The sequence below is a fragment of the Zalophus californianus genome, chromosome 3 (genome assembly GCF_009762305.2).
Source record: "Zalophus californianus isolate mZalCal1 chromosome 3, mZalCal1.pri.v2, whole genome shotgun sequence".
NCBI lineage: Eukaryota > Metazoa > Chordata > Mammalia > Carnivora > Otariidae > Zalophus > Zalophus californianus.
The window spans coordinates 92,849,324-92,874,636 of record NC_045597.1 but is presented as its reverse complement, the minus strand read 5'-3'; the positions used below and the strand labels follow the sequence as shown (position 1 = coordinate 92,874,636).

The 25,313-nt window shown below is 56.7% G+C and overlaps 1 protein-coding gene across 1 annotated transcript in view; it reads left to right on the top strand.

The window, feature by feature from the left end:
* GLI2 (GLI family zinc finger 2) overlaps window positions 1–25,313 on the top strand; it is a 251,180-nt gene that overhangs the window by 210,587 nt on the left and 15,280 nt on the right. The window contains exons 5-10 of the mRNA XM_035726928.1: window positions 961–1,163; window positions 4,551–4,736; window positions 15,066–15,267; window positions 16,473–16,686; window positions 17,980–18,102; window positions 22,416–22,550. Coding sequence (XP_035582821.1) covers window positions 961–1,163; window positions 4,551–4,736; window positions 15,066–15,267; window positions 16,473–16,686; window positions 17,980–18,102; window positions 22,416–22,550 — 1,063 coding nt within the window. The remainder of the gene's footprint in view (window positions 1–960; window positions 1,164–4,550; window positions 4,737–15,065; window positions 15,268–16,472; window positions 16,687–17,979; window positions 18,103–22,415; window positions 22,551–25,313) is intronic.

Genomic DNA, 25,313 nt, shown 5'->3' with positions numbered 1-25,313 from the left:
CACTACATCGGATCACAGAGAGACCCCGTTTTCTGAAAAATGAAAATTATATCTTGGTGAATCTGGTCCCCAGTGACTTAGCTGTGGTTTCATAGCTACGTCTCCTCTAAAGCCTGATTTTTCTCTGATGGGCAGGTTTGGGGGTAGATGACCTCAGAATACTCTGGCGCTAACATGCTAACAGCTGCTTGGAGACTCCGAGTGGGCAGGCCTAGTGTAAAGGCCCCATCGTTGTGCTGACTGGAGCCGGTGCCCCCTTGAAGGCTGAGCAGGGCACATGGGGGTGGGCCGCAGCCGTGCCGGCTCGGGCCACAGGGACCAGGCCAGGTGCATGCCTGACCACTGGTGGGCATCTGAGAAGGCAGGCTCTGTTAGCATCAAAAGGAATTCCATGTAAGGAGAGCTAAAGGGATATTCTAGAATTTTAGTTACAGCTCATCATTTGAGAGCTCTTCTTGAATCCTGCTCTGTTCCTTCCCAGCCAGTCCACAGCGGCGACTGTCCAACTAAACCCCCAATTCTCTACTTTCGAGGCCTCTCCCGACCCCTCTCATTCTCTCCATTCTGTTAGGAGTACGAGCTCTTTGCATCTGGCCCTGGTACTAGTGTTTTCTGTTTTTCATTCATGTAGAAGGCATGCCTCTGTTCATTTAACAAAGATTTGTGTCGCTGCCATTTGTCCAGCTTGCGCCGACCCTGGGAAAGCTCGGCACATGCATGTGGCCCACTGAGCCCGTGGTCCCGCAAGTCCGACCGTGTGTGCCGAACACTTCATCGCCAACACCAGACCAGCGGGCGGCCCCAGCAGCCTGTAGGCGCCTTCAGCCTGCGTGCACTGGCTAACGTATGAGAATTCAGACGCATGAAGGGTGCCCGCGTCCACTGCTCAGCAGGGCTCCCCGAACGCACGTCCTTCTGCAACAGGCCATGCCTTCTGACCCCGCTCCTTTGTCTCTGCAGGCCTCCTGCCCTGAGTGGCAGCCCTGTTATCTCCGACATCTCATTGATCCGGCTTTCCCCACACCCCGCCGGCCCTGGGGAGTCCCCCTTCAACGCCCCCCACCCATACGTGAGCCCCCACATGGAGCATTACCTCCGTGCCATGCACAGCAGCCCCACGCTCCCCGCGATCTCTGCAGCCCGGGGTCTCAGCCCCGCTGATGGTGAGTAGAGCTTGGGGTGCTGGGGGAATCGTGCCGCTAACTTTAACACTGTTGACTCCCCAGCCCCCCGTCCCCCGGGATAGTGAGCAAGTTGACATTCATCCCCACCACCCTGAACAACGGGTTTTTCCATAAATGAATGGGGAGAGCCAAGAGGATCCGCAGAACATTGGTTTTTGTGCTCATTAAAGAGCTGTTCGGAAGCACCCTTTTGCATGCAAATTATATATAATAATAACGATAAGGTATGTTTATTCATGTAGGCCTTAGCTTAGGTGAGAATTCTTTGGTCGCAATAAACCCAAATCTGCTTCTGGTTAAGTAAAGGGGGTGTTGGATCGAGGTGTCGCCTGGGCCCCCAGAGCAGCGGGAAGGCAGAGCCGGGCTGGTTTCTGCCTGCATCTGCTTTATGTGCCCCTTGTAGGTCAATACGTGGCCTCCAAATGGCACCCCAAGGCTCCACGGATGAGCACCGGGGGCTCACTTGTGTCTCTCGGCTCAGATGCTTGAGAGAGAATTGATTGGCCCAGCTCAAAGATCAGATGGTCACCCCAATCCAGTTAATTTGCGACAAGAAAGGGCAGGTCACTTAATACAAATAGGGTTTTCAGGTCTAAAATTTAATACGTCAAAAAAAATTTAATACTTCCAGCCCCATCCCCACTCACTGATACACACATGCGAACATACTCGCACTGGACGGTAGTGAGTGCATTCGGGAGCTGGCCGTGCCCATCCTGTCTTCCCGGGAAATGCTCCCACCCCACCGTCCCATGCCACCCCCCACGGTGCCCTATAGCCACTTTCTAGTGCAATGTTCAAAAGCAGCCAGGGGGCACCTTCTCAATCTGTCCACTGAAATTGTGCCTCTTGGTCCAGGCACTTCTAGAAGACATTTGCACTCCTGAGCCCATGGGCAGAGGCTCCAGGAAACATGATCCAAGTGGGTCCCTTGTCACCACCTCCGGTCCTCACCAGGGGGAATGTGCCCTCCCCCACTTCGTGGCTATGACCAGGAGCTGGAGCCGAGTCCTGGACCTGAGAGGCTCAGGTTGGAGTTTCACAAGGAAAAGGACTCTGGCCTCCGAATGGACAGAAAATCTCCCTGAGGCATCGGGCTCGTCGTCCTGAAATCTGTGTGGGTTTTCTGAGTGGCCTTGGCTGAGTGAGGGTGCCCTGAAGGGTCACGCCGCCTCCACACTGAGCCACCGACTCCGGAAAGTGGGCCTGGGTTTCTGCACGTCATCTCCTGATGACCCAGCCAGCGTCGGACTGGCCCAAAGTGTGTGGATGCAGGCCAGGATCCACATACTGTCCTGGCCTTGAAGCTCGCACGTGGTGTCGTGGGCTGGAGGCTGCCTTCCCCCCGGGAGAGATGTGTCCACGCCCTAATCCCCCGAACCTGAGAATGTGGCCTCGTTTGAAAAAAGAAGGCCTTTGCAGATGTGATTTAGTTGGGGATTTTGAAGTGAGGAGATCATCCGGAAATGTCCGCACGGGCCTTAAATACAACAATAAGTGTCCTCACAAGAGACATAGAGGAGAGAACTGTGCAAAGATAAGAGTGATGTGGCCATAGGCCGAGGAAGCTGGCAACCCCCAGCCGCTGGAAGGAGCACAGGACCGATGATCCCCTAGAGCCTCTGGAGGGAGCTTGGCCCTGTGATACCTTGATGCCGTATGTGTGGCCCCCAGACTGTGAGAGAATGAAATTCTGTTGTTTGAACAGCAGCTGGCTCCACGTCTGTCCTCACTCGTCATAGCAGCCCAAGGAAACTGATACGCATGATGACGGGGTTCCTACGTGGGACGTGGCAGTCCTCCCGAGGCGGGGGTCAAGGGCCCTGAGAGATGTCTCTAGAAAAGACAAGGACACTGTAGTTTGAGCTGACAGCGGCGTAGCCCGTGAAGAGCTAAGCGGTGAGACCGGGCTGCCCTTGAAGAAGAGACTTCCATTCGTGGAGCACTGATTCTATGCCTGATTTCTGCAGAAACATCGCTCGGGCTCCTCTCTCCACCACAGTATCCTAGCCCCAGCCCCTTGACATAGCGGACACGGGTTCAGCACCAGAGGGCACTTGGCTAATTTGCAAGGCCCTGACCTTTGCAGGGGATGGACCTGATACCTGATACCCGGAGTCCTCGCTGGCCCCGAACCAAGCCCCCAGGTGGCTAGAGACGGCATGTCAGGCTCAGGCCACAGCTGTGCCAGCCCCAGCTCCCTGCCCACATGAGGCCCAGAAAGTTCCTCAGCCATCAGAGGCCGTGTCTGCCAGACCGTTGTGTACTCTGAGGACAAACGGGCCCTCCAGGGAAGGCTTCAGGGAGCAGGGGGACAGGAGGGCATTTCAGGCATGGACAGGGCAGGCAGGGTGGGGCATCACCCTGGCTGCAGGCCAGGCCTCTCTCTAGCGGATGCGGCAGGAGAAGGGGAAGGGCAAGGGGAGGAGAAGGAGAGGGGTGGCTGCTCGCATTGACTGGCTTCTCTCTGCCCAGCGCGTGTGAGATCTTTGCTATTTGCCAAGACTAATAGCAGAGAGCGCCAGAGTCCTCATCTGCCAGTGGGGGATGGTAATGGTGGCCCTCTGCTCACAGTGTGTGGGGATAGTGACCCTGAGAATGAATGTGAGTCCCTCGCCCAGCAAGTGCTCAGCATGATGCTGGCTGTCACTCTCATTTCTCATAGAAACTTGAGTAGTGAGTATTATTCCCCCCATTTTATGGATGGAAAACTGAGCCCCTTCCCAATTTTGCACCACTGGTAAAAGCCAGGCCTCTGATGGGTTTGCTGGGTTCCAAGCCCCACCCTCGAGTGCCAGGCCTCCTCCGGGGGCCCCGGAGTTCATCCTCCCTGCCTCCTGGCCGAGCCTGGGCAGGGGCAGGGCCGGGTGCAGGGTTGGAGGCGGACAGCCCCGGGTTCTGCAGCTGCAGGCCAGGCCGGGAGCTTTATCTGGCCAGGTCCCCACGATCTCGCCTTGAATGCTCAGGCCAAACTGACCTGGCCCAACTGTCGACCACCACCCCGCCTTTGTTTGCGTCTTCTTTTCCTTTGAAGACTCTGCTGGCCTGTGGACCCTGTCGGCCTGCAGCTCTGGGCTCCTGCGTGCAGCTCTGGGCTCCTGCGGGGCCTGGAGGAGGAGGAGGGAGCGCTTGTTTACAGCTTTGAGGAAACGGAGGCCTGTGGGCTCTGGCTCCCCGTCAGCAGGAGCACTCCCCCCACGTTGTCTGCTCAGTGGGGGGAGGGGACCCAGGGGCAGAGGACCGACCAGCAGGCACTGGGGGGGTGGGGGTGGAGGGAGTACACAACTCAGGCCATGTGCGTGTTTCTCTCTTTTTTTTGGCCACATCCTGACGGCTTCTCTCTCTTTCCCTCCCTCCTGCGCACAGTGGCCCACGAGCACCTCAAGGAGAGGGGACTGTTTGGCCTCCCCCCTCCAGGCACCAACCCCTCAGACTATTACCACCAGATGACCCTTATGGCGGGCCACCCTGCACCCTACGGGGACCTGCTGATGCAGAGTGGGGGTGCCGCCAGTGCACCCCATCTCCACGACTACCTCAATCCAGTGGATGGTGAGTGCTGGGCCCGGGTGGGGCCAGGGAGCGGGACGGGAGATGGGGGCTGAGGAGGGAGCTTGCTGCTCCTTTCGGGGGTGAGGAGCCCGAAGGGGGGATCTGGGATCCCTGCCATGACTGCTGTCCACAGGGGACCGAGTCTGAGCAACTCCCACAAATACTTAGTGAGTCATCACAGGCCAGGACGCGTTTTAGCAATTGCAGATTAGGGAACAAAACACGCTCATCTCTGCCTTCATGGAACTTACAGCACAATAGGGAGAGATAAACAAAGCCAAGAATGGGGTAGGAAACCCCAGGTGGAGTGGGGGTGCAGTCGTGAATGAAGAAATTGAGAAATCCTCCCTGGGAAAATGATATTCAAGCAAAGAATTGAAGGAGGTGAGCAGTACAGAAATATGCGGGAAGAAGGATCCAGGCAGGGGAAATAGCAAGTGCAAAGGGCCTGAGGCAGCAGTGTGCCCTCTGAGCTCCAGAAAAACCCAGGAGGCCAGCGTGCCCAGCACGCAGTGAGTGAGGGACAGGAGTAGGGTGCGGCCAGAATTCCAGGGCTGGTCGTGCAGGCTGGTCGGGGCTTGGTAGGATTTTGTTTGGCTCGAGCATGATGGGGGCCCTGGAGGGGGTTGGACAGAGGAGTAATGAGGTCTGACTTATTGTTAAAAGGAATCCCACCGTGTCTGCTGATCTGAGAGTAGGTTTAGGGGCAAGGCGGAAGCAGGAGGTCCAGTTAGTAGAGGTGGGGAGAAGTGATCACGTTTTAGATAGAGCCACAAGATTTGTTCCCAGACCGGATGAAGAGCTAGGAAGAAAGAAAGGCATCAGGGACAACACCAGGGGCTTGGGCCTGAGCAAGCAGAGGATGGTTGTCAGTGATGGAGCTGGAGGCTGCAGGCAGGGCCCGGGGGCAGGCGGGAGATCCAATGTTCTGGGTAGATAAAGTTCTTGTTGCCCATAATATACCAAGGCTTCCCCTCCCACCAGATACTACCCTTATTTCACAGGGGTGCCTGTGGCCCCCTGACCATGAGCCCCTGGGGACAGCATGGAGCCCCCCCCACCTTGGAGGAGGGAGGAGGGGAGGAAAGGTTAAGTGCCCGCCTCCCCCAGTTAGCGCCACTCCACCTGCTGTTGCTGGAGCCCGGCCCAGAGATACCCAGGGATCCAGGCCAGGCGGTGGAGCTAGGACCCCAGCAAGGAGCGGGCAGGAGGCTTCGGCAGATTTATCCTCCATCCCTGCCTGGGAGGGCTTTCCCACTCCCTGATGGTAGGGAGCCCTCGGGCCTGTGCTGGAGCAGGGGGGCCGGCGGGGGGGGCGACGGGCTCCAGAGGGAAGTCCCAATGCCTGCCAGGTGACATGGCTCAGGGTGGGCCCCTGCGCCCCTCAGCCTCCTTCCGTGTCCCCCAGGACTTCCTGTCCACCTCAGCCCCGGCAGCTCCACCTTACTGGCTAGGGCGGAGCCAAGCCCCTCCCTTCCTCGGGCCTGGCTGAGATTTTCTCCTCTGGGACATCTCCCCAGAAGCCTTCTCCCTCCTCTCCCCTCCTCTGGATCCTTCTTGTCTGTCCGCCCTACTCACCTCGCACGTCCAAGAGCCACCTCGCGTGGTTCCTGAACCCCGCTGAGACTTCTCTTCCTCTCCCCCACGGGGGAAGAGCACTGGGGTCCTCCCAACACCGGCTCTCATCCCATGTCACCCTCGTCATGCCCCGAGGGCTGCCGTCGGAATCTGATTCCCTGGTCTGTCCTGCCCCTGTGCCTTCCCCAGGATGGAGTTCAGTCCAGGGCCACACACAAGTGTGGGGTGTGAGAGAAGGCCTGGCCCCCTGAGCACATGCCCTCCTCCTCTCAACAGCCCCCTGCTGCTCCCCATAGGGAGTGGGGTGAGGTGTCAGCGGCTGGTGAAGCTGTGTGTATATGCCACTCGTCCAAATTAGAAACCAGACAACGAGTACCATATAGTGCTCAAATAGCCACGTCCGAATGTTGCACCCTCCCACGCAGGGCCTGCCCCACAAGGCCTCCGGGTGGCCGGCACCAGGCCGGCGGAACAGTGGGCAGACACAGAGAAACCACAGTCCAGGGGTCTGGTCAGGCAGGTGTCTCCCGAAGGCAGGAGAGGCCGAGTGAGCAGACGTGAGCCCCTGCTGTGTGCATGTGTCAGAACCATCTCTATCTTGTGCCTTTCCATACATTCTCTTCCGTGACTCCCCTCAGCCACTTTCTGAGGCTGGAATTCCTATCTCTACTCTCAGAGGAGCAAACGGGGGGCACGTGAGTTGCCCAGACTGTGAGTTGGGGCTTCAAGCCCCGCAGCACCACACGTCTGACGCCCCGAGAGCCGTGACCTCAGGGGAGGGCCTGCAGGACCAGTTGCGTTCCAGCTCAGCCCAGAGCAGCCGCGCCGGAGCGGGGGTGCCCCGAGGGGTGGCCGTGGGAAGGGAGTTTGGGTAGTGAGCCTCAGGCACGTCTAGGCCAGTGTCACCTCTTCACGCGTCCCCACTGTGGGAGCTGGCTCAAGGTGGTGGGGACACTGGATGGGGTCCGGACAGCGATTCCCAGCCCCGCGTGCTGGTTGAACTAGACACACTGTTGAGTAAGATCAATGCCTGGCGCGCAGTAGCCACTCATCAGTACTCGTTCCATTCTCTTTCCTCGAGTAGTCTTTTCCTTCTTCCGCATCTTCCCATCCAGCAGGACTTTTGTCTCTGTCCACCCCGTGCTTAACCCAGCGCCATGACTCCTCCTGGCCACCGCCCCATGCCTCCCATTGGTCCCAGCCCCAGGTCTGCCACATCTGACTTGTCAACCCGCCACCCTCCCAGGCTTCCTGTGATTTGCCGCCCTCCCCGCACTGCCGTTCAGCTCAGGCTCCCTCAGCCTCCAAGCTGCCTAGCAGGGATCCTGCATCCCCTCCACCATTCTGCGCCCCCATGGCTTCCAACACCTTCAGGGCAAGATTCAGGCTTTATAACATGGCTTAAGTGGCCTTCCCCTCCAGCCTTGTCTCCCCCGCCTTGCACACCACCTCCCACCGCCCCGCTCGATCTGCAGCAACCTGGACAATGGCCTGGCACCTTCTGCCTGCAATGCCGCTCCCTCCAGCCTTGCCCAGCTCGGCCCTGCACCCAAATCCAGCCCCAGCTCAACCACATCCACTCTTGAGTGCTCACGCTCCGGTCCTTTCCTCCCGCTGGGTGCTGCTTCCGTGTTAACAAACGGGAGAGCCCTCCACGTCCTGGAGCTTGGCTGCCAAGGAGCAGGCCTCCGTGTTTGCAGAGTGACTGAGTGAGTGAGTGGTACTTATTAAAAACCTTAGGATGGAAAGGTGCAAACTGATTGGGGAAGATACTGTGCTGGGGCAAGCAGCTGCTGGCTTGCAGGGAGCCCGGGAGGTGGCTGGGAACACGGCCGCTTTGTTCTCAGGGGTGCTCAGCATTTGGCACCATCTGGGGCTGAGCCGGAGCAACGGGAGATGAGCTCACCAGTGGGCGTGAGAGCGTCCAGCTCACGTCGGACTCATCACACCCACCCACGATCCTTTCTCCACCTCTCCTCTCGGGAACGTGATTGGCTCCAGGGTGCAGAGGGAAGCGTCCATCGTAGGCCCGAGCAAGCAGATCAGTTTCGAAGGCTGAGGCATGGGGTGGGGCTAGGGGATTTTTCTGAACCCTGAAGGATTTCAGGGAGAGATGATTCTTTTCTTTTGGTCCCAGTCACTTATGATCCAAGCAAATCAAGAGTAGTCCAACATGATATCCTGTATGTGTCATTAGTTAATACAGTTTTTCTTTTCAAACCGGTTTGAACTACTACCAGAAGGTTTGCTTCTGCTTTTACAAATGTTTTAGGCATTTCTGTTCGGCTCTGATGCCCACGTGGATGTGCGGTTCACGTGCCTCCCTAAGAGACTCCAGTGCTCATAGCCCAGGCCTGCCTCTGGGCTGTCCCCAGCCTCTCCCCTCCTGTAAACTAGGGAGCAGGGAGAACCCACCAGCCCTGGTGCTTTCTGCTCGTCCCATCTGCCTGGGTCTGGGGAGAGACCTTCCCATCGAGTTTCTTTTTGCTCAGACTCTCCCAGAGAGACTTGTGCAAGCTCAGAGCCCACCTGTGGAAGGGTCCTGAGACTCTCTGAGGACAAGTGTGTTCATGTTAGGAAGCCTCCCATAAACATGGCTATGACATGTAAGCTCTGTGCAGGTGTAGGGGCCCTCAGCGTGTGGGAAGTTGAGGAGACTAGCCCTTCCTTCTCTGTGTGTTTCTCTCTCTTCCTCCCTCTCTCATTCATTCTGAAGGTATTTCTTGAGCACATCCTATGTGCCAGGCATGGTTCTAGGTGCTAGGGATGCAGCGATGCATAGCATGCCAAGTCATGCGCTCAGGGTGCTCCTTGGCAGGACAAAGAATATCGATCCCCAGGCCACCCCAGCCTCCTTTCTCAGCTCCTTCCCTTCACGTTCCAAGAGGGAAGAACTTTCCAGAGGCTTTGAATGTCAAGCTGGGGTGTGGAGGCCAGGTCTGCCGGACTGTGTGAGCGACCTGCAGAGAAGGTGCAGGAAGGCCACCTGGGTCCACACCCACCAGGGCAGGTGTCCCCTGCCTGCTCGCTGACAAACCACCACCACCGTTTTTACCTGAGCCAAGTGCCATTGGCACGATTCTTTATTTAATAATACATTTTTAATACGCTCACGTTTGGGGGTTAAATAAATAGATCTTAAAATAGAACTGGTACTTTTTTTCTCATATGGGAAACCTGATCATATATGAGGAAGACATCCACGTCCCTGTCTCCATCAGGCCTAAAATAACCTCGTCTGGGTCGAGTACACATCCTACGTTGAGGAAAACCCCCACGGGGGTGGGGGAGAGTCCGGGGGAGAGAGAGGACTCTGATGGGGCTCTAGCTGGAGTGCAGATGCAAGCCCTGCCCTCCTCCCAGGGCACGGGGCCGGGCCGTGGGCAGGACCCAGGGCATCTCCCGTGTCCCTCCCTTGCCGTGGGCTTCCCAGCCTCCCGGTGGTCGATGAAGGCCCGCTGCCTCCTGTTTTTAAAGGAGGCTGATTGATAACAGGAAGAGTAGGAAGTGAGGCCGCTCAGGGAGGTAATGGATAACCGGTCAGGGAGTCCAAGGCCATCACTCTGCCTCCCGGTTCTCTGGAGGGCGGGGGATTTGCTGGCTGTCACCAGGGCCTTAAAATGGAATCTTCTTGTTTTATGCGGTTGAATATTGGTGATTTAACAGCAGAATGGTAGCTGCCACAGCCTCACCCCCCCTTCCTCCCACCACATTGAGAAGATTGAAATGTTTCCGATTGAAATGTTGTCTGTTTACAGCCCATATTTCCTCCGAGCTGTATATTTTATTGTCATATTGACACTAATTTGACTTGGATGTCACCTCCGTTCTGACGCCCGTTCTTTATGCCGCCTGTGGGTCCAAGGGGGTTTTCAGAAACCAATTACATTGATCACACCACATAGAGGCAGCAGGAGCTGCTGGAGGGACTGTCAAAGGCCTCAGTCGGGCAGGGAGGCCGTGCCCAGCCTGCAGATGGGAGGGAGACTGAGGCAGAGGAGACCAGGCCGCAGGGCCCAGAGGGGTAGGACCGCCGTGTGGGTGCAGGCCCAGGCTGAACGGTGTACATGGCTCGTCTGGTGAGCCTGCACACACAGTCCTGAGAGACCAGCATTATGAAGTCACTCTACAGGCCTGGAACCTGTGGCCCTGCGCCCGAAGTTTCTTTGTCTGCATCACAGAACTAGGAAATGGTCAGCCTCTGGACTCCAAAGCCTAGGTGTTCTCACTTCCCCCGTAAGAGGGGGTGAGGGGGCTGTGGACAGCTCAGTGTAAGGCAGGTTAAGGTCCTCTAGCTGGGTTTCCTTAGAGCATTTCCTCAGCTGAGTCCAGAAGATAGTGGTTGGGGCAGGGACATGCAGGAATGCTCCGGAACCAGTGAGGATTCAGAGCCCACGAGCCAGGCCACAAGGCTGGGTCCTGCTGTCCCCAGGGGAGGTGTGTCCCAGCCCCATGCTCAGGACAGCATCTGGCCCAGAAAAGTCTCCTGGGGTGTAGGGCTGGGGCTCAGCTCTCTCCATTGCGGGTGCCACACCTGCGCTGACCAGGCCCTGTGGAGACTGGTCCCTGCATCTCTCCTGCTGCCCTCAGCCCTGGTTCCTGGGTCCTCGGGATGTCCACCGGGAGTTTGGGTGGTATGCTGCTCACTAGCCGTAGCAGTAGCCAAAGGACCTGAGGTGGGTCCTTTGGGCCCATCTTCCAGGTGAGGAACCGGCTCAGGGAGGTCCAGTGACTCGCCCAAGGCCACCCAGTTCGGAGCAGTCAGGCACGGTCAGAACGTGGTCTGCCGGCCCAGGGCCTGTTCTCAAATCTCCCGCCTTTCCCGGCTGCCCCCGGGAAAGCAGCAATGTCCCTGGGCACTCTGGACTTAGCTAAGGCAACCCCAGGCACCTAGCGAACACGGCCTAGTACTGTGACTACTACTTTTATCACTCCCCTGGACAGTGAGCTTCACAGAAGACCAGGGCTGAGGGTCCTTCCTGCTTGCAGCCTCCGTAGTGACCAGCCCTACTCCTGGCACGCTTTCAACACTGACAGGGGCCTGATGGGGGAATGGACTAACACACGAACGAGCAAAAGAAAGACCTAGTGGATGAAACAGGGTCCAGATGCCAACGGCAACAGGAGTGGGTCGTATCGGGCGGCGTCTGCCCAGGTGAAGGCCGGCTGGTGTCCGGTCACTTGGCGGCTGACAGAAATCAGCACAGATTCATCCACAGATGAATGGATGCCATGACTCTGCCTTTCTCCAGTCATAAATCACCGGAGAAGCCACAGGAAACGAGTGCCAGGATTTTCTTTCTGTTTAGTAATTTATCAAGGGAAGAGGCACATTAATAAACATATTTCCCTTGAGGGGTGGGTATAACAGAGATGAATATCACTGTCAGATTTGGCCTGTTTCCTCTTGTTAGGGGCACAGGAGAGGGTGGGTATCCAAATATTAGCCACAAAATCTTTTTTAAAAAATGTCTTACACAGACAAGTGTATTTCTTCTTTTATATGACGTTAGATCTTCCCCCACCTCATATTTCTCCATTTGCCACTCAGTCTGTAAGTAATTGGAATCTTTGGGAAGATTCACTTTTGCATCTTTGATTTTCCTTCGAAGTGAGGATTGACAAGGAGTGAACTCAATAAATAAGAACAGAGAAGCCTAAAGGAGCCCGAGTAAATGGACAGATGACTGAATGCTTTAGTCGTGGGTGTGCTGCTGTGTGGCCCAATCGTGTTTTCTAGACGTGCTGTCCTTTACTGCAGCATTAGCATTAGGCTAACCCTGCCCATCGAAACCATGCTCCTAGCCCCTAAAGAAGCTACGTGAACTCTCAGTTTCATTTTAGAAGGTCCGCTGGGTTTTAGGCACTTCCGTGGTCTCCGGGTGGTCCTCCCAATAACCCAGCAAGCCAAGCTGCACTGCCCCCACTGTACGGATGGGCAAAGAGAGGCTCAGGGGGCTGAGTCCTGGGCTCCAATGCAATCACTAAGTGTCGGGTTCGGTGTGGCTGGCTAGCGCAGCTGTGCGTCCCCACATGGTGTGTATGTGTGTCTATCCAGCCCAGCCCCCAACCCTCCAGGACATCCTTCCCCAAAAGATGCCTCACCTCCCCACCCTGGGCAGAGGCGGTGTGCTGAGTGGTCTGGCGGCCAACTACCTGACCTCCAGTCCATTTTTGTACTTTCCCTGGCTGCACGACCTTGGGCAAGCCACTTGTTTTGTCATTCATAAAATGAGAGTAATAACAGCCCCTTCCTTCTAGGGCAATTTTACACGATTTTATACTTCAGAGATTAAACAAGTTAATACACTTGAGTGCTTAGAACAGTATCTAGCACCTTCCAGGCGGTCCATAAATATTGACTCTCTGTGGCTGTGATTCTGCTCTCCCTCACCACAGCATGCCTGTGCGGGTGGCTCAGCTGTTACCATCTCGCACGTGGGCTCACCGCTGAGCCCGCTGTCTGTGCGTGCGTGCATGTGGAGTGAGGGGGGAAGGACGCCAGGCCCTCGTGCCTGAAGGCCGGAGAGCCAGAAGCCATCAGAAAACCACACCAGCAGATGCGGGCTTGCCGATGGGACACCTGTTTGGATTGGGCCGGGGGAACCTTCCCAACAGAGGCTGTCAGGATGCTTTCCCTGGGAAGGTGGTAACCCGCTGAGGTCTGAGCACAGAGAGGAGGGAAGAGCACCTCAGGCAGAGGAATCTGCATGTGCAAAAGCCCTATGTGGAAAGGCAGGTGACCTGAGGGGGAAGCTGGAATGTGGCTGGAGCAGAGCCTGGGACGTGGGCAGGATGAAGCTGAAGAGGCGGGGGCAGGGGACACCCACAGAGCTGCCAAGAAGCCACCCTGAGGATTTGGGCCTTTTTCCTAATAGCGCTGGGGAGCTCTGGAGAAGGGGGCACAGGGACACGATTCGATTCCCACATTAAAGAGCTCTCTCAGGCTGCAGTGAGGAATGTGCCATCCACATAGCAATTAGCTAAGGGCTCAAGGAGGACCAGGGTTAGTGGTGGGCTGGAGGGAGTTGGGAAAGGGTGGGAGGAAGGGGACCTGTCGGCAGCTTTGGGGGCAGACTCAGTCGGGAAGGAGGGGAGGATGCGGAGGCATCAGGCCAACTCCCGCGTTCCCTGGTTCCCGCTCTGCTGCTGTGTGGGTGATGGGTACCCCCTGAGCTCAGCCCTGCAGGATACCCCTAGTGAGCTGGAGCTACCTTTCAGACAGATTCTGGGGCCTCATCTGTCCTCTGCACAGCCTCGGAGGGTGTTTATCCCAGTGGCCCAGGAGGAAAGGGGCTTCCCGGGCTTGCCAGCCAAGGGCGAACGGCTGGGTGGGCGCCAGGCATGGGTGTCCCCAGGGCCCAGCAGTGGAGGGGTTGGGGTGGTGGGGGAGTGCCAGGGCGTGAGGTGGTGGGGCCGGAGCTCTGCTAAAGCTTCTGCAGGTGGTAGTCACAGGCTGTGCCCTCACACAGGCTGAACATGCCCTGAGCCTTCTCAGGGGCGGGTCAGCACTGGGGATGGGGGCTCAGAGATCCACAGGCCATCAGCCCTGCCCTTGGTGCCCCCACAGCTGTGGGGACAAGGCACCAACACACCAACCCTGCAGCCAGGGTAGCCTGCTGCCTTCCTGGAGGAGGGGGACCTGTGAGGTCCGAGTAGGTCTGAGCAGACAGAAGGGAAGAAGGACCGCATAAGCCTAGGAACAGCCAAGCCCTGGATACTAGAGCTGTATCCAGACAACCCCTCCAGCCCAAAGGGAACCAGGAGGCCCCTGAAGGGGCACAGAAAGAGGTGTCAGTACCAGGTATCCAGAAACACAGGACCATGGCCGTGCATTTGGGCGCCCCGGCCGTGCATTTGGGCGCCCCTGCCGTGGGGCAGGTGCTGCTCACACACATCACCTACTCTCCTCCTCACCACAGCCGGAGGTTGGAACCAGGAGACCCCTTCACGGAAAAGAAACCAGGACTCAGGGAGGGTCTAGACAGAGCAGAAACCAGCATGTGGGACTTGCCCCGTTATGCTGTCAGACCATTTCTAGGCCACTGTTTGTCCAGAGGAAAGACCCAGAACCCTGACTGGGGGCGGGGACTGTGTGAAGGAGCAGTCTGGAACCATGGAGTGTGACCCCAGGATGAAGGCAGCCCCATCCAGGGCAGGCTGTCCCCCCTTCTCGCAGTTCTGTATGGGTGAGGGGTGAGAGCTTCCGCAAGGGGGTGGTATGCCTGCACATCATGAGTGCTGAAGGTGACAGGTTTCCGAAGCCTCGGGCGACTCCTGGAGCCCAGCATAGGGGCTGCCCTCGGGGTGGGTCTGGAAAGGTGCCGGCCACGCCGTTTCTTGACTTGGTGCTAGTGTCACAAGTGGGTTCGCTTCATGAGAGGCCACCAAGCTGTTCGACGCTTATGGTTTGTGTACTTTGCTGCCATGCCTTGGGCGTTGCTGAGTCCAGCCCTTCTCTCTGCAAAACTGATAGTAAAGGCGCTAATTTATGTTCAGTGAGCATATTCCCTCACCCAAGCACTGACCTGCGTTTCTCCCAACCTCACCACACCGTGTGCGGGTCCATTCCATTCTGCAGAGAAGCCAACTGAGTTTGAGACAGGCTAGGTCCCTTGCCCAAGAGCCCCCGGCAGTTCTCATTAGACCATCCTCAAAGGCTCTCCCCGCCGTCCCCCACCACCCAGTGCCGCTCCCCTGATTCTATGCCCCTACAAGCACAGTGACGCTTGGGGTTGGCTGTCCCCACAGTGTCGCGTTTCTCCAGCCCACGGGTGACACCCCGCCTGAGCCGCAAGCGGGCACTGTCTATCTCCCCACTCTCGGATGCCAGCCTGGACCTGCAGCGGATGATCCGGACGTCCCCCAACTCGCTGGTGGCCTACATCAACAACTCCCGGAGCAGCTCAGCGGCCAGTGGCTCCTACGGGCACCTGTCGGCAGGCACCCTCAGGTGAGCCCCGGCCGCCAGCGGGAGGCAGGCTGGGGGCCCCGTGGGGAGGGGCCATGCTTTCATCCCAAGGAGAAAGACAGGACCTGTTGCTGCATTTGTGAATCAGTGCGCTTGCAACTGGTTCAGGAATTCAAAACCGATAACGAGGACTTTGAAATGCGCTGACGTTTGAGTCTGGCTCCATGTGCTCCTTCAGCCCCCCGACACACTTTCTGGTGTGAAAAGTGACGCTTAGCAGCCCTGGCATGAAAGATTCCATCATGGAACCAAAGGTGGCTTTCTTAGTATTTCAGCAGGTGTTGTGGAGCAGCCACGGCTGTTGGTCGGCACTGAGGACCGCGCGAGGCCTGACACTGACCTGGGTCCCTCCAGGTCTTGGGCTGGCCGCAGGCCTCCCTCTGTGGTCACGGCATGGCACACCCAAACCTCATGGACACCATTCACCCTTGTGTCCATCCCCCCCACCCCCACCGTGCAGCCCAAGGCTGCTTTAGGACTCAGACCCAACCACCTTGACTGAATTCATGTCAAGGTGGCTCGCTCACAAGGCCATTGGCAGGAGCCTTATTTCTCGTGACGGGGGCCTCTCTGTAAGGCTGCTTGAGCGTCCTCCCGCCATGGCAGCTGGCTCCCCTCCCCCGCCCCCAGAGTGAGTGATGCAGGAGAAAGCAAGGAGGAAGCCACAAGCCACCCGTGTATGGCTTAGGGTCAGAGGTCACCCTTATTCCTTAGTATCCTGTTCTGGAAAGAGTGGCCCATACGCCGACGATAGGAAGGGGCCTGGAACCCCAGTGGAAGTGGAAGAAGAGAAGGGACCACGTGAGCCCGAGGGCCCAGGACACCTTTCCTGGACAAGGGGGCATCAAGACCGGCCTCAGGGGCCCAGGGGGGTTCAGATAGTCCAGGAGTGATGGTGCAGGGGTGCCTCTCAGGCGTCAGAGTGGTGACGGGCCAGGGTGTGAGGATGAGAGGCCTGGCTCCTCCTGGGGGCCGGCCTGCTGGAGTGAAGGCTGCATCATGGGGCAGGGCCCGGGGGTGAGCCCAGAAGGGGAGGCCTGAGGTGGCAGGCAGTGGGGAACCACTGCTGGCTCTTGAGCAAGGTAAAGCCCTGCTGGCAGTGAGATGAGCCACACTCCCCTCCCAGGCCCTGGCAGGGTGCTCTCTGCCCCCACCTCCGTCCCTGATTTGTCTGCTCTTCTTTGCAGCCCCGCCTTCACCTTCCCCCACCCCATCAACCCGGTGGCCTACCAGCAGATCCTGAGCCAGCAGAGGGGCCTGGGCTCGGCCTTCGGACACACTCCACCCTTGATCCAGCCCTCACCCACCTTCCTGACCCAGCAGCCCATGCCCCTCGCCTCTATCAATGCCACGCCCACCCAGCTCAGCAGCAGCAGCAACTGTCCGAGCGACAACACCCAGGTAGATGGGTGCAGGGTGCACAGGGTGGGTCACCGGGCTCTTGGGACCCCACGAGGGCTGATCGTTGCCCTCTCCCACCGGGAACTTGTGGAAGGACTCTGGGCACAGGTCTAGCTGGTGAGATGTCTGCTGGGCAGAGGCCATGGGATCAAAAGGGCTGGATGCTGGGTCAGGAGACCGGGGCTGGGTCCTGACACCCTCACCTTTCCTTGGCAAGTAGCCAGCCAGTAAGTTCCACAGGCACCTGTCTAATCAACATAATGAGTAGACCACAGAAAGTCTAGAAGTCAGAGCCTGGCAGACAGAGTACTCTATACAGTTTAGTCTTAAAGCTCAAGTTTACAGAAGACCATCCTATTTGACCTTTCCAGCAGGCCTTTGGTGTGGCGGGGCATGCTGGTATGGTGCCTGTACACAGTAGATGCCATTAGTATTTGGTGAGGGGAGCCCCATTTTGCAGATGAGGAAATGGAATTATAGAGACATTATTGGAGAATGGAGAGGCATAGTCTTTGGAATCAGTCCTACTGTGTTTTGGACCCTGACTCGCCGAAAGCTCTTCCAGCCTGGGCTAATGCATGTGCCAAGTGGGGCCTGCCGCCTAATTGGCTCATTGTGCGCATACATGAGCTCATGTGCACAGAGCCCCGTGTAGACCCGGATCCTGGTTAACATTCACGATGACAGTTCTTGAGGTAGAGGGATTGTCCAGGCCAGCCACCTGGCAGGGCACAGCCCAGATGTGACCACGTGCTGGGAGGAAGGCAGGACTCCCCCCTGTCCAGAAAAGCCCCTCTTCCAGGACGCCCTCTCTCTCCACCCCAGGACTCCAGGCGGCCACCTAGGGCCTGCCCCCAGACAGCGGCTGTCAGCTCTTGTCACCACCTGACACTGTGGCTCTAGCCCCTTTCTCCCGAGGAACTAGGCCCTTCTTTCCCGCTCCCTGGGCTGGCCAGGCCCTGTTCTCCACAGACCCCGAGCTGCCCCTGCTCTCATGCTTCAGAGGGCTGAGTAGTTGAGGCTGTTGGAACAGGAGTGATGGTGCCCAGCATCTCCCAGAGAGAGTTTCTTTTCCATTCCCATGGAGGTGGGGGGTTGGAAGACCAAGCTCTGGGCTCTCTCTGGCTGTGCCCCTGGCCAGAGGACCAAGTACGGGGAGCCAGCTTCTGAAACTTCAAACACCAGTGTTGGCCGAGTCTTTGTGGGTTGGATCCCAGAGGTAAAGCCCAAACAGAACTTGGCATGTCCTCGCCCTGCCCCTGTGTGATGGGCTCTCCTACACTCCTCCTCCAGAACAAGCCGAGCAGCGAGTCGGCTGTGAGCAGCACCGTCAACCCCATCGTCATTCATAAGCGCAGCAAGGTCAAGACAGAGGCCGAGGGCTTGCGGCCAGCCTCCCCATTGACCCTGACGCAGGTAACCTGCTGGCTGTCCTGGCCACCCTCCAGCTGGGTCAGCGGACCTGGGACCTCAGCCCTGGTGGCAAATGGATGAATGGACAGCTGCCTGCATGAATGAGTGAACCAGAGTGGGTGGGTACACCGTGAGCTCAGGGAGGACCAGAGCTGTGTCCCTGGCACCCCATATATCACATGCTCATCAAACATGGGTTGCGTGAAAGAATGGATGGATGCATGGATTGGATGGATGGATGGATTGGATGGGTGAGTGGATGGATGGGTGGGTGGATGGTTGGATTGGATGGGTGAGTGGATGGATGGATGGATGGATGGATGGATGGATGGATGGATGGATTGGATGGGTGAGTGGATGGATGGGTGGATGGATGGATGGATTGGATGGGTGAGTGGATGGATGGGTGGATGGATGGATGGATTGGATGGGTGAGTGGATGGATGGATGGGTGGATGGATGGATGGATGGATGGATTGGATGGGTGAGTGGATGGATGGATTGGATGGGTGAGTGGATGGATGGATGGATGGATGGATGGATGGATGGATGGATTAGATGGGTAAGTGGATGGATGGATGGGTGGATGGATGGATGGATTGGATGGGTGAGTGGATGGATGGATTGGATGGGTGAGTGGATGGATGGATGGATGGATGGATGGATGGATGGATTGGATGGGTAAGTGGATGGATGGATGGGTGGATGGATGGATGGATTGGATGGGTGAGTGGTTGGATGGGTGAGTGGATGGATGGATGGATTGGATGGGTGAGTGGATGGATGGATGGGTGGATGGATGGATGGATTGGATGGGTGAGTGGATGGATGGATGGATGGATGGATGGATTGGATGGGTGAGTGGATGGATGGATGCATGGATGGATGGATGAATTGGATGGGTGAGTGGATGGATGGATGGATGGATGGATGGATTGGATGGGTGAGTGGATGGATGGGTGGATGGATGGAAGGATGGATGGATTGGATGGGTGAGTGGATGGATGGGTGGATGGATGGATGGATTGGATGGGTGAGTGGATGGATGGGTGGATGGATTGGATGGGTGAGTGGATGGATGGATGGATTGGTTGGATGGGTGGGTGGATGGATGGATGGATGGATTGGATGGGTGAGTGGATGGCTGGCTGGATGGATTGGATGGGTGAGTGGATGGATAGTTGGATGGATGGATGTCTGGGGCTGCAGCCATCTCCACCCAGCAACTCACACAAGCCCCGGTCACACTTCCTTACTTGTGGCCCCTGTCCCGTTGCCCCCTCTTCCCGGAATTCCACCCCCCACCCGATCCCCCTCACTGCCACTGCACCCTTTCCTGATCCTCCTGGGCTCCTGCTCAGAGCCCACCCTAGCACCTGCACTGCACTCTAAGCTTTGGAGAGGGCAGCCCTTGGGAGAAGTGCCTGATTTGGCTCCACATCACCAGGGTTTGCACAGGGACTGGTGCCAAGTCGTTATGAAATTATATTTTCTTTCTTTATTAAGATTTTATTTATTTATTTGAGAGAGAGAAGGCACATGCATCCGGGGGGGGGGCGGCGGGTAGGGAGGGAGAGGGAGAGAATCTCAGGCAGACCCCACGCAGAGCACAGAGGCTGATGCAGGACTCAATCTCCTGACCCAGAGATCATGACCTGATCGACTGAGCCACCCAGGTGCCCCAAAATAATATTTCCTAATGACTCAATGCACATTTGAGGGAGTGAGTGGCGTGGTGAAGAGGGAAGGAAAGGAGGATGATTCTTGGCAGAAAGGTGAGGAATGGAGCAACCCAGAGCCCGGGACTGGTCTGTTGTGGGGCAGAAACCCCTGTGTAGGTCCCTTTGGAGATCCTGCCCCTTACTCCGACACTCTGAGACAGCAGAGAGAGACAGGCCCTGTTCTTGGAGCAAAGGCCTGTCATGGGAAGGGCTTGGTGTAAGTGCTGAACCCACCGGTGAGCCTCCCGCCCCCTGGCCTCTTACCGTGGCATGGTCTCCATCTGTTACTCCAGAATCACCAGCTTTGACACCAAGGATGCAGGGGACCTCCTGTCCCCATCTCCAGGACATCTGCCAGACCATCCTTTATCAAACCTGTAAACCATCGGGCATGCTCTGGGCACTTAATTTTTATGAAATATTGGGTCCTGTTATTGTCAGGCAAACAGAGAAGCTGGTGACAAATTCTTATCCCCTCGCTGACGCCAAAGCATCTCGGCATGATGCATGGTTTCCATGAGGTCGGCCATCATCGGGGGCCGTTGAAATTGATGAGGACGGCACATATCCAGGGGAGATAAACGTGCTGTAGCAGCGAGGACAGGCGCTGAGCCCCCGGGAACCCCTGCCTTACCCCTCTAACTCAGAAAGGCAGCACAAAGCCCTCCTTCCTGCCCGCCCTGGCTCCTCAAACGTGTCAGTGGAAAGAAAGCCCTTTATCACGAGAGGTTGTCACCGTGTCGCTCAGTGTCCTGATTCAGTGACCTGGCTCATTTGCAAGGTGGACACTTCCCCTTGGCAGGCAGTGCAGCATAATGAATCTCCACTCTGCTTAAGCCCTCCAAACTGTGGGCGAGGATGATGCCCAGCTCCATCTGGAGGCCTGAGTGTACCCATGGCCCCTGCACCGTCTTGCACTCACATGTCCATCTGGCAGCTCGTTCGAGAGTCTTCTTGGAAAAGGGTGGGACATGCGGCTTATGAAATAAGAAGTCTGTTTGCAGTTTTTCTGACCATGCAGAGCAGGTGTAGGAGGGCCACGACCCTGCAGACCTCCCATAGCTAAAGGTCCCGGGCAGGGGCGCTCCTGCAACTTCCTTGTAACGTGGACCCCGCGCCGGCCCATGAACTTAGGAAACCACACGTCATCGTTTGCCTTTTCAAGGCAAGTGCATTAATTGAATAGCACTCTGAGAAGCAATCAGAAGCTCCTCTGAGAGGAGCCCTTTGCAGCTCCAGTGGACAGTTAGTTAGGGCCCTGAGTCTGCGGCCAGCCAGGGGAGCCGTGAGGCCGATTTCCCCATGCCCAGAAATGGACTCAGCAGTAGTAATGAGGCTAATGGGCGAGCTGCAGCCTCCGCTTCGCAGTCTCTGGAGCAGGTGGGGGCTGGGGCTCCTGATTGTGGGGGAGGTTTCCCCCTTAGTCTGAGCTGTAAACGTTTTCCCCAGGGGCTCTTCTGAAAGGCAGACTATTCCTGCTGTTTGATAGATAGTGTGAAATGGAAAGCAACTAACATCTGCCTCTTTGCCTGGCTTTGCTCTGAGCCTGCCTAGCGAGCCAGCGGAACACTGGGGAGGTCCTCACTGGGCCTTCGTCCCAGCCTGGCACATCTGTGCCTCCCCTTCTCCCCCCAACTCTCAGCCTGCCCCCTGTGTCCCTTGCCAAGAGGCCGCCCCTGACCAGCTCCGCGTCAGCATCAGCTGGGGTGGGGCTCCCTGTGGGACAGATGCTCAGTCTCTGGCTCTTCTGACAGTGACAGGCTTTGTGCTCTCTGAAAGGAATTCCAGGCACCTGTGATCGGGGGAAAGCCTATCTTGGGGGCCTTTCCTCTGCTGCCTTGAATGGGGCACACGTGGGCCCCATCCTGATGGGGCGACTAGAGTGCAGATCTAGGCTGTCACGAAGTCACTATGCTCTGCAGAGAGCAAGGTGGCCTCTCCCTAAACCCGTTTTCCTGGCTGTGGTGCACGAATACAAACGCCCACGCATCTTAGGCTGTCGCGGGAGAATTTGCCGCAGGACGTTCACTCCACCCTGAGCCTGACTCGGGGCATGCTGTGTGTCCCTGGGAGGAGGGGGCCACGTGAGAGTCAGTGGTCTGAAGGGCCAAGCCAGACGCATGTTGGCTGTTCTCGTGCCTCCGTGCAGGACCCGACCTCGTACACACTCGAAATAAAAACGCCCCCACCCTGATCCCCTGGGGCCCACCCCGGCTTCCCCCCGGAGGAAGCCAAACCCAAGAAGCAAAAGTCCCTGCCCTCTTTTCTCCTGTTCTTCTTGCCAAGTCAGTTGACCCAGGATATGATGGGACACTTTGGTGATGACAAGCCAGCAGGAGAGAGGAAGGAGGGGCCCCAGGACAGCTGTGTGGACAGGAGAGGGCTGGGTGGGAGGCAGCTGAGGAAAGCGGCTAAGTGCATACATGTACATATGCGTGCACGCATGTACGTGTCCTTACGTGTGTGCGCATGTGCGTGCATGCATGCGTGTGGCCCTTGGCACAGACTGCCTGGGGCCAATAGTGACCTTTGGTCAGGGGCAGGTGGCTGAAGATGGCTCACCTTGGGTGTGCTCTGCTCCCCCCCCCCCCCCAGGAGCAGCTCGCTGAGCTCAAGGAAGACCTGGACAGGGATGACTGTAAGCAGGAGGCCGAGGTGATCATCTACGAGACCAACTGCCACTGGGAAGACTGCACCAAGGAGTACGACACGCAGGAACAGCTAGTGCATGTAAGCTTCCGAGCCCCAGCAGCCTGCCCCGGCGGGCAGAGCTTCCAGGCCCTCTGCTGGAGAGAAGGGCCTGGACGAGGCAGCTCCTGGAGATGCCTGAGCCACAGCCTCTGGAAGTGGGAGGTGTAATTATTTATGTGGGCCCCACCTGCTTCTAAAAGGGTCCTTACAAATGCATATGTCCTAAAAGAGATTAACACAAAAATAAGTAAATGAGAAAATTCAGAAGAAAGGAACAGTAAGATGAAGCCAGGAGTAGAATGTATTTTAAAAAATAAAGTGCTCTGGACTATAAGTCATATAAACATCCTTTTTTCGAGCTTCCTAGCAGCCAGTGCAAAGAGGGTAATAAGACCAGTTAAACCAGCCAGCATCTGCAAGATCATAACAAGCCTGACCCTGAGACCCTGAAGAAGTTCCTTCCATGGAGGGAGGAATTAGTAGTTTCCTCTGGGAGACCATTCCCAGAGACCCAGTACACACAAGGGCCGATGGGGTGTTGGTACCATATCAGGAGGGGGGCTGCTTAAATGTGCCTGGATGCTGACAGGCCATGGGACCTGGGTGCGCCTTTCATGTCATGTCCCTTGGTCCCCACTCTGAAGTCTTCTATAACAGCATTCACATGACGGCAGTGAGGGGGTAACCCGCAGTGGGAAGAGCAGAGGCTTCAAAGCTGGCTACATCACAGCTAGCCAGGTGGTTCCGAACAAGTCACTTAACCCCCATGAGCCTCAGTTCTTTTTTTCTCCTGTAATGGCAGGTGAAACCTACCTCGCGAGTGTGTGAAGGTTATAGATGGAATGCCCACATAAGTGTGTAGCAGGTGGCATTTCATACGTGGTGGTTCCCTCCCACCTCTTCCTCCCTGTTCCCCACACCAGCCTGAGCGAATCTCTCTTCTGCATCCAGAAGAGAAATTGACTTCAAGAATAACCCTCCCAGCCACCCCCACCCCTGCACACAAACACACACACAATTCTTGGGGACTAAGAGTCTGTAGAGATGAGCCCCACACCAGACTAGCAGCTTGATCGCTGGGTAGGGTAGATACACACACTGTTCCCATCCAGAAGCCACCCCAAAGGAGCTTGCTTCTCCCCAGCCCTGTGCACTCAGCAGTTAGGACACCACCCACTCCCTCCGGTCATGAGAGTTACTCTCAAATATTGGAGGTTTCTTTTGCTCTGGGGATCTGCCCCCCTCCCGCCCCGATTCTCACGTAGGAGACCAGGATTTCCCAGCAAACCTGTTGCCACTGACATAGCACTGGTGGAGCAGCACTGCTGTAATCCCTCCTGGAAATTGAGCATAATTTTTCAACCTGTACCACGTCTTTGGGTGGAGGAGTCCAAGATGGAGAAGGGGCCACGGGGGCTGTGAGTTGTAGGACGGATCAGATGAGATGAAAGGTGAGAGAGGACGGCACGCGGGGCCGGGAGGGGGCCGGCAGAGAGTGGAGATGCAGACATGAGAGGTGTGCTCGGTGATGAGCGAGCCGGGCCGCCAAGAGCAGGGAGGGAACTCCTCCAGTAAAGGCATCAGGGGCAGGAGGCTTTAGCTGCAGGCTTCTGCCTGTGCCCAGGACTGTCCCTGCAGGGTGCAGGGGAGCGCTGCTGCCTGGCCCCAGAAAGAGAAGGCCCCTATGAGAAGAGAGCCAGCCCCTCGGCCCAGCTGTGTCTTTCTCTCCGCTCCCTGGGAAGATGGATGGTGGCAGGCACACAGGCGAGCCGGAGCCCCCAGTCGATTATTAACAATTTGTTGCTAAGTAAACCAATAAGAAAAAAATGAAAGGCATTGTCAGGAAGCATTTTTATCATTTGAAAGGCTTTAAAAATGGAAAGTGAGGCTAATATGATAAGATTTCCCTGGAAGTTCAAAGCGCTGTAGATTTTACTCGCTCCAACACTGGCATTTGTATGCACGACAGCTGGGCCCATTTCTCGGGGCGTGTGGGCCTGGCGGCTTGCTGTCCCTCTGGGTCGGGCTCTCCAACAGCCCTGCAGCTTACAAAGATCAACAGCGGAACCGTCCAGTAGAAAGACACCGCCAGCCACAAAGGCCCACCACGCATGTAACTTGACATTAACCTGGGAGCACGTTTTAAAAAAAGAGTAAAAGGAAACAGGTGAAATTCATTTGAAAAATAGATTTTATTTCACCCAATATATCTGAAAGGTGATCGTTTTGACGTGTAATCAACATAAAGCAGAATTATTGGGATATTTGACATCCTTTTTTTTTTTTTTTTTTTTATTGTCCCTCTTGGAAACAGCCCATCCCAGTTGGGACCAGCCACATTTCAAGGGCTCAAATCCACAAGGGGCGAATGGCTACTGCGTTGGAGGTGGTGGTGGGTGGGAGGCGGGAAAGCAAGAAGACGAGCGGAGAACAGAGAGAAGAGAGGCGGTGGGGCTGGAGAGAACAGGCAGCCAAGACCTGAGTGTCCCACCCTCCCGTCCCCCTTGGGGGAAGCAAGCCCAGCCTGATCCGCACACAGCACACGACCTTGAACCAAGAGGGAGGTGGAAGGGGAAGGATGGGACCTTGATGGGGCACAGGGAGGCTCCCCGGTGGCCTTTAGAGAGAAGCCCGAGAGGGAGAGGAAACACCCAAGGTCCAGTATACTTTTTCAGTCCACTGTGTGAGTGACTAATACCACCTGTTTTCACTCCTCCAGATAGATAAGCAACCTCAAAGCCTAAGGACATAAAAGTCTGGAGGCCCCACACATACCCACACATCCTAAGCTCAGAGCTAGTA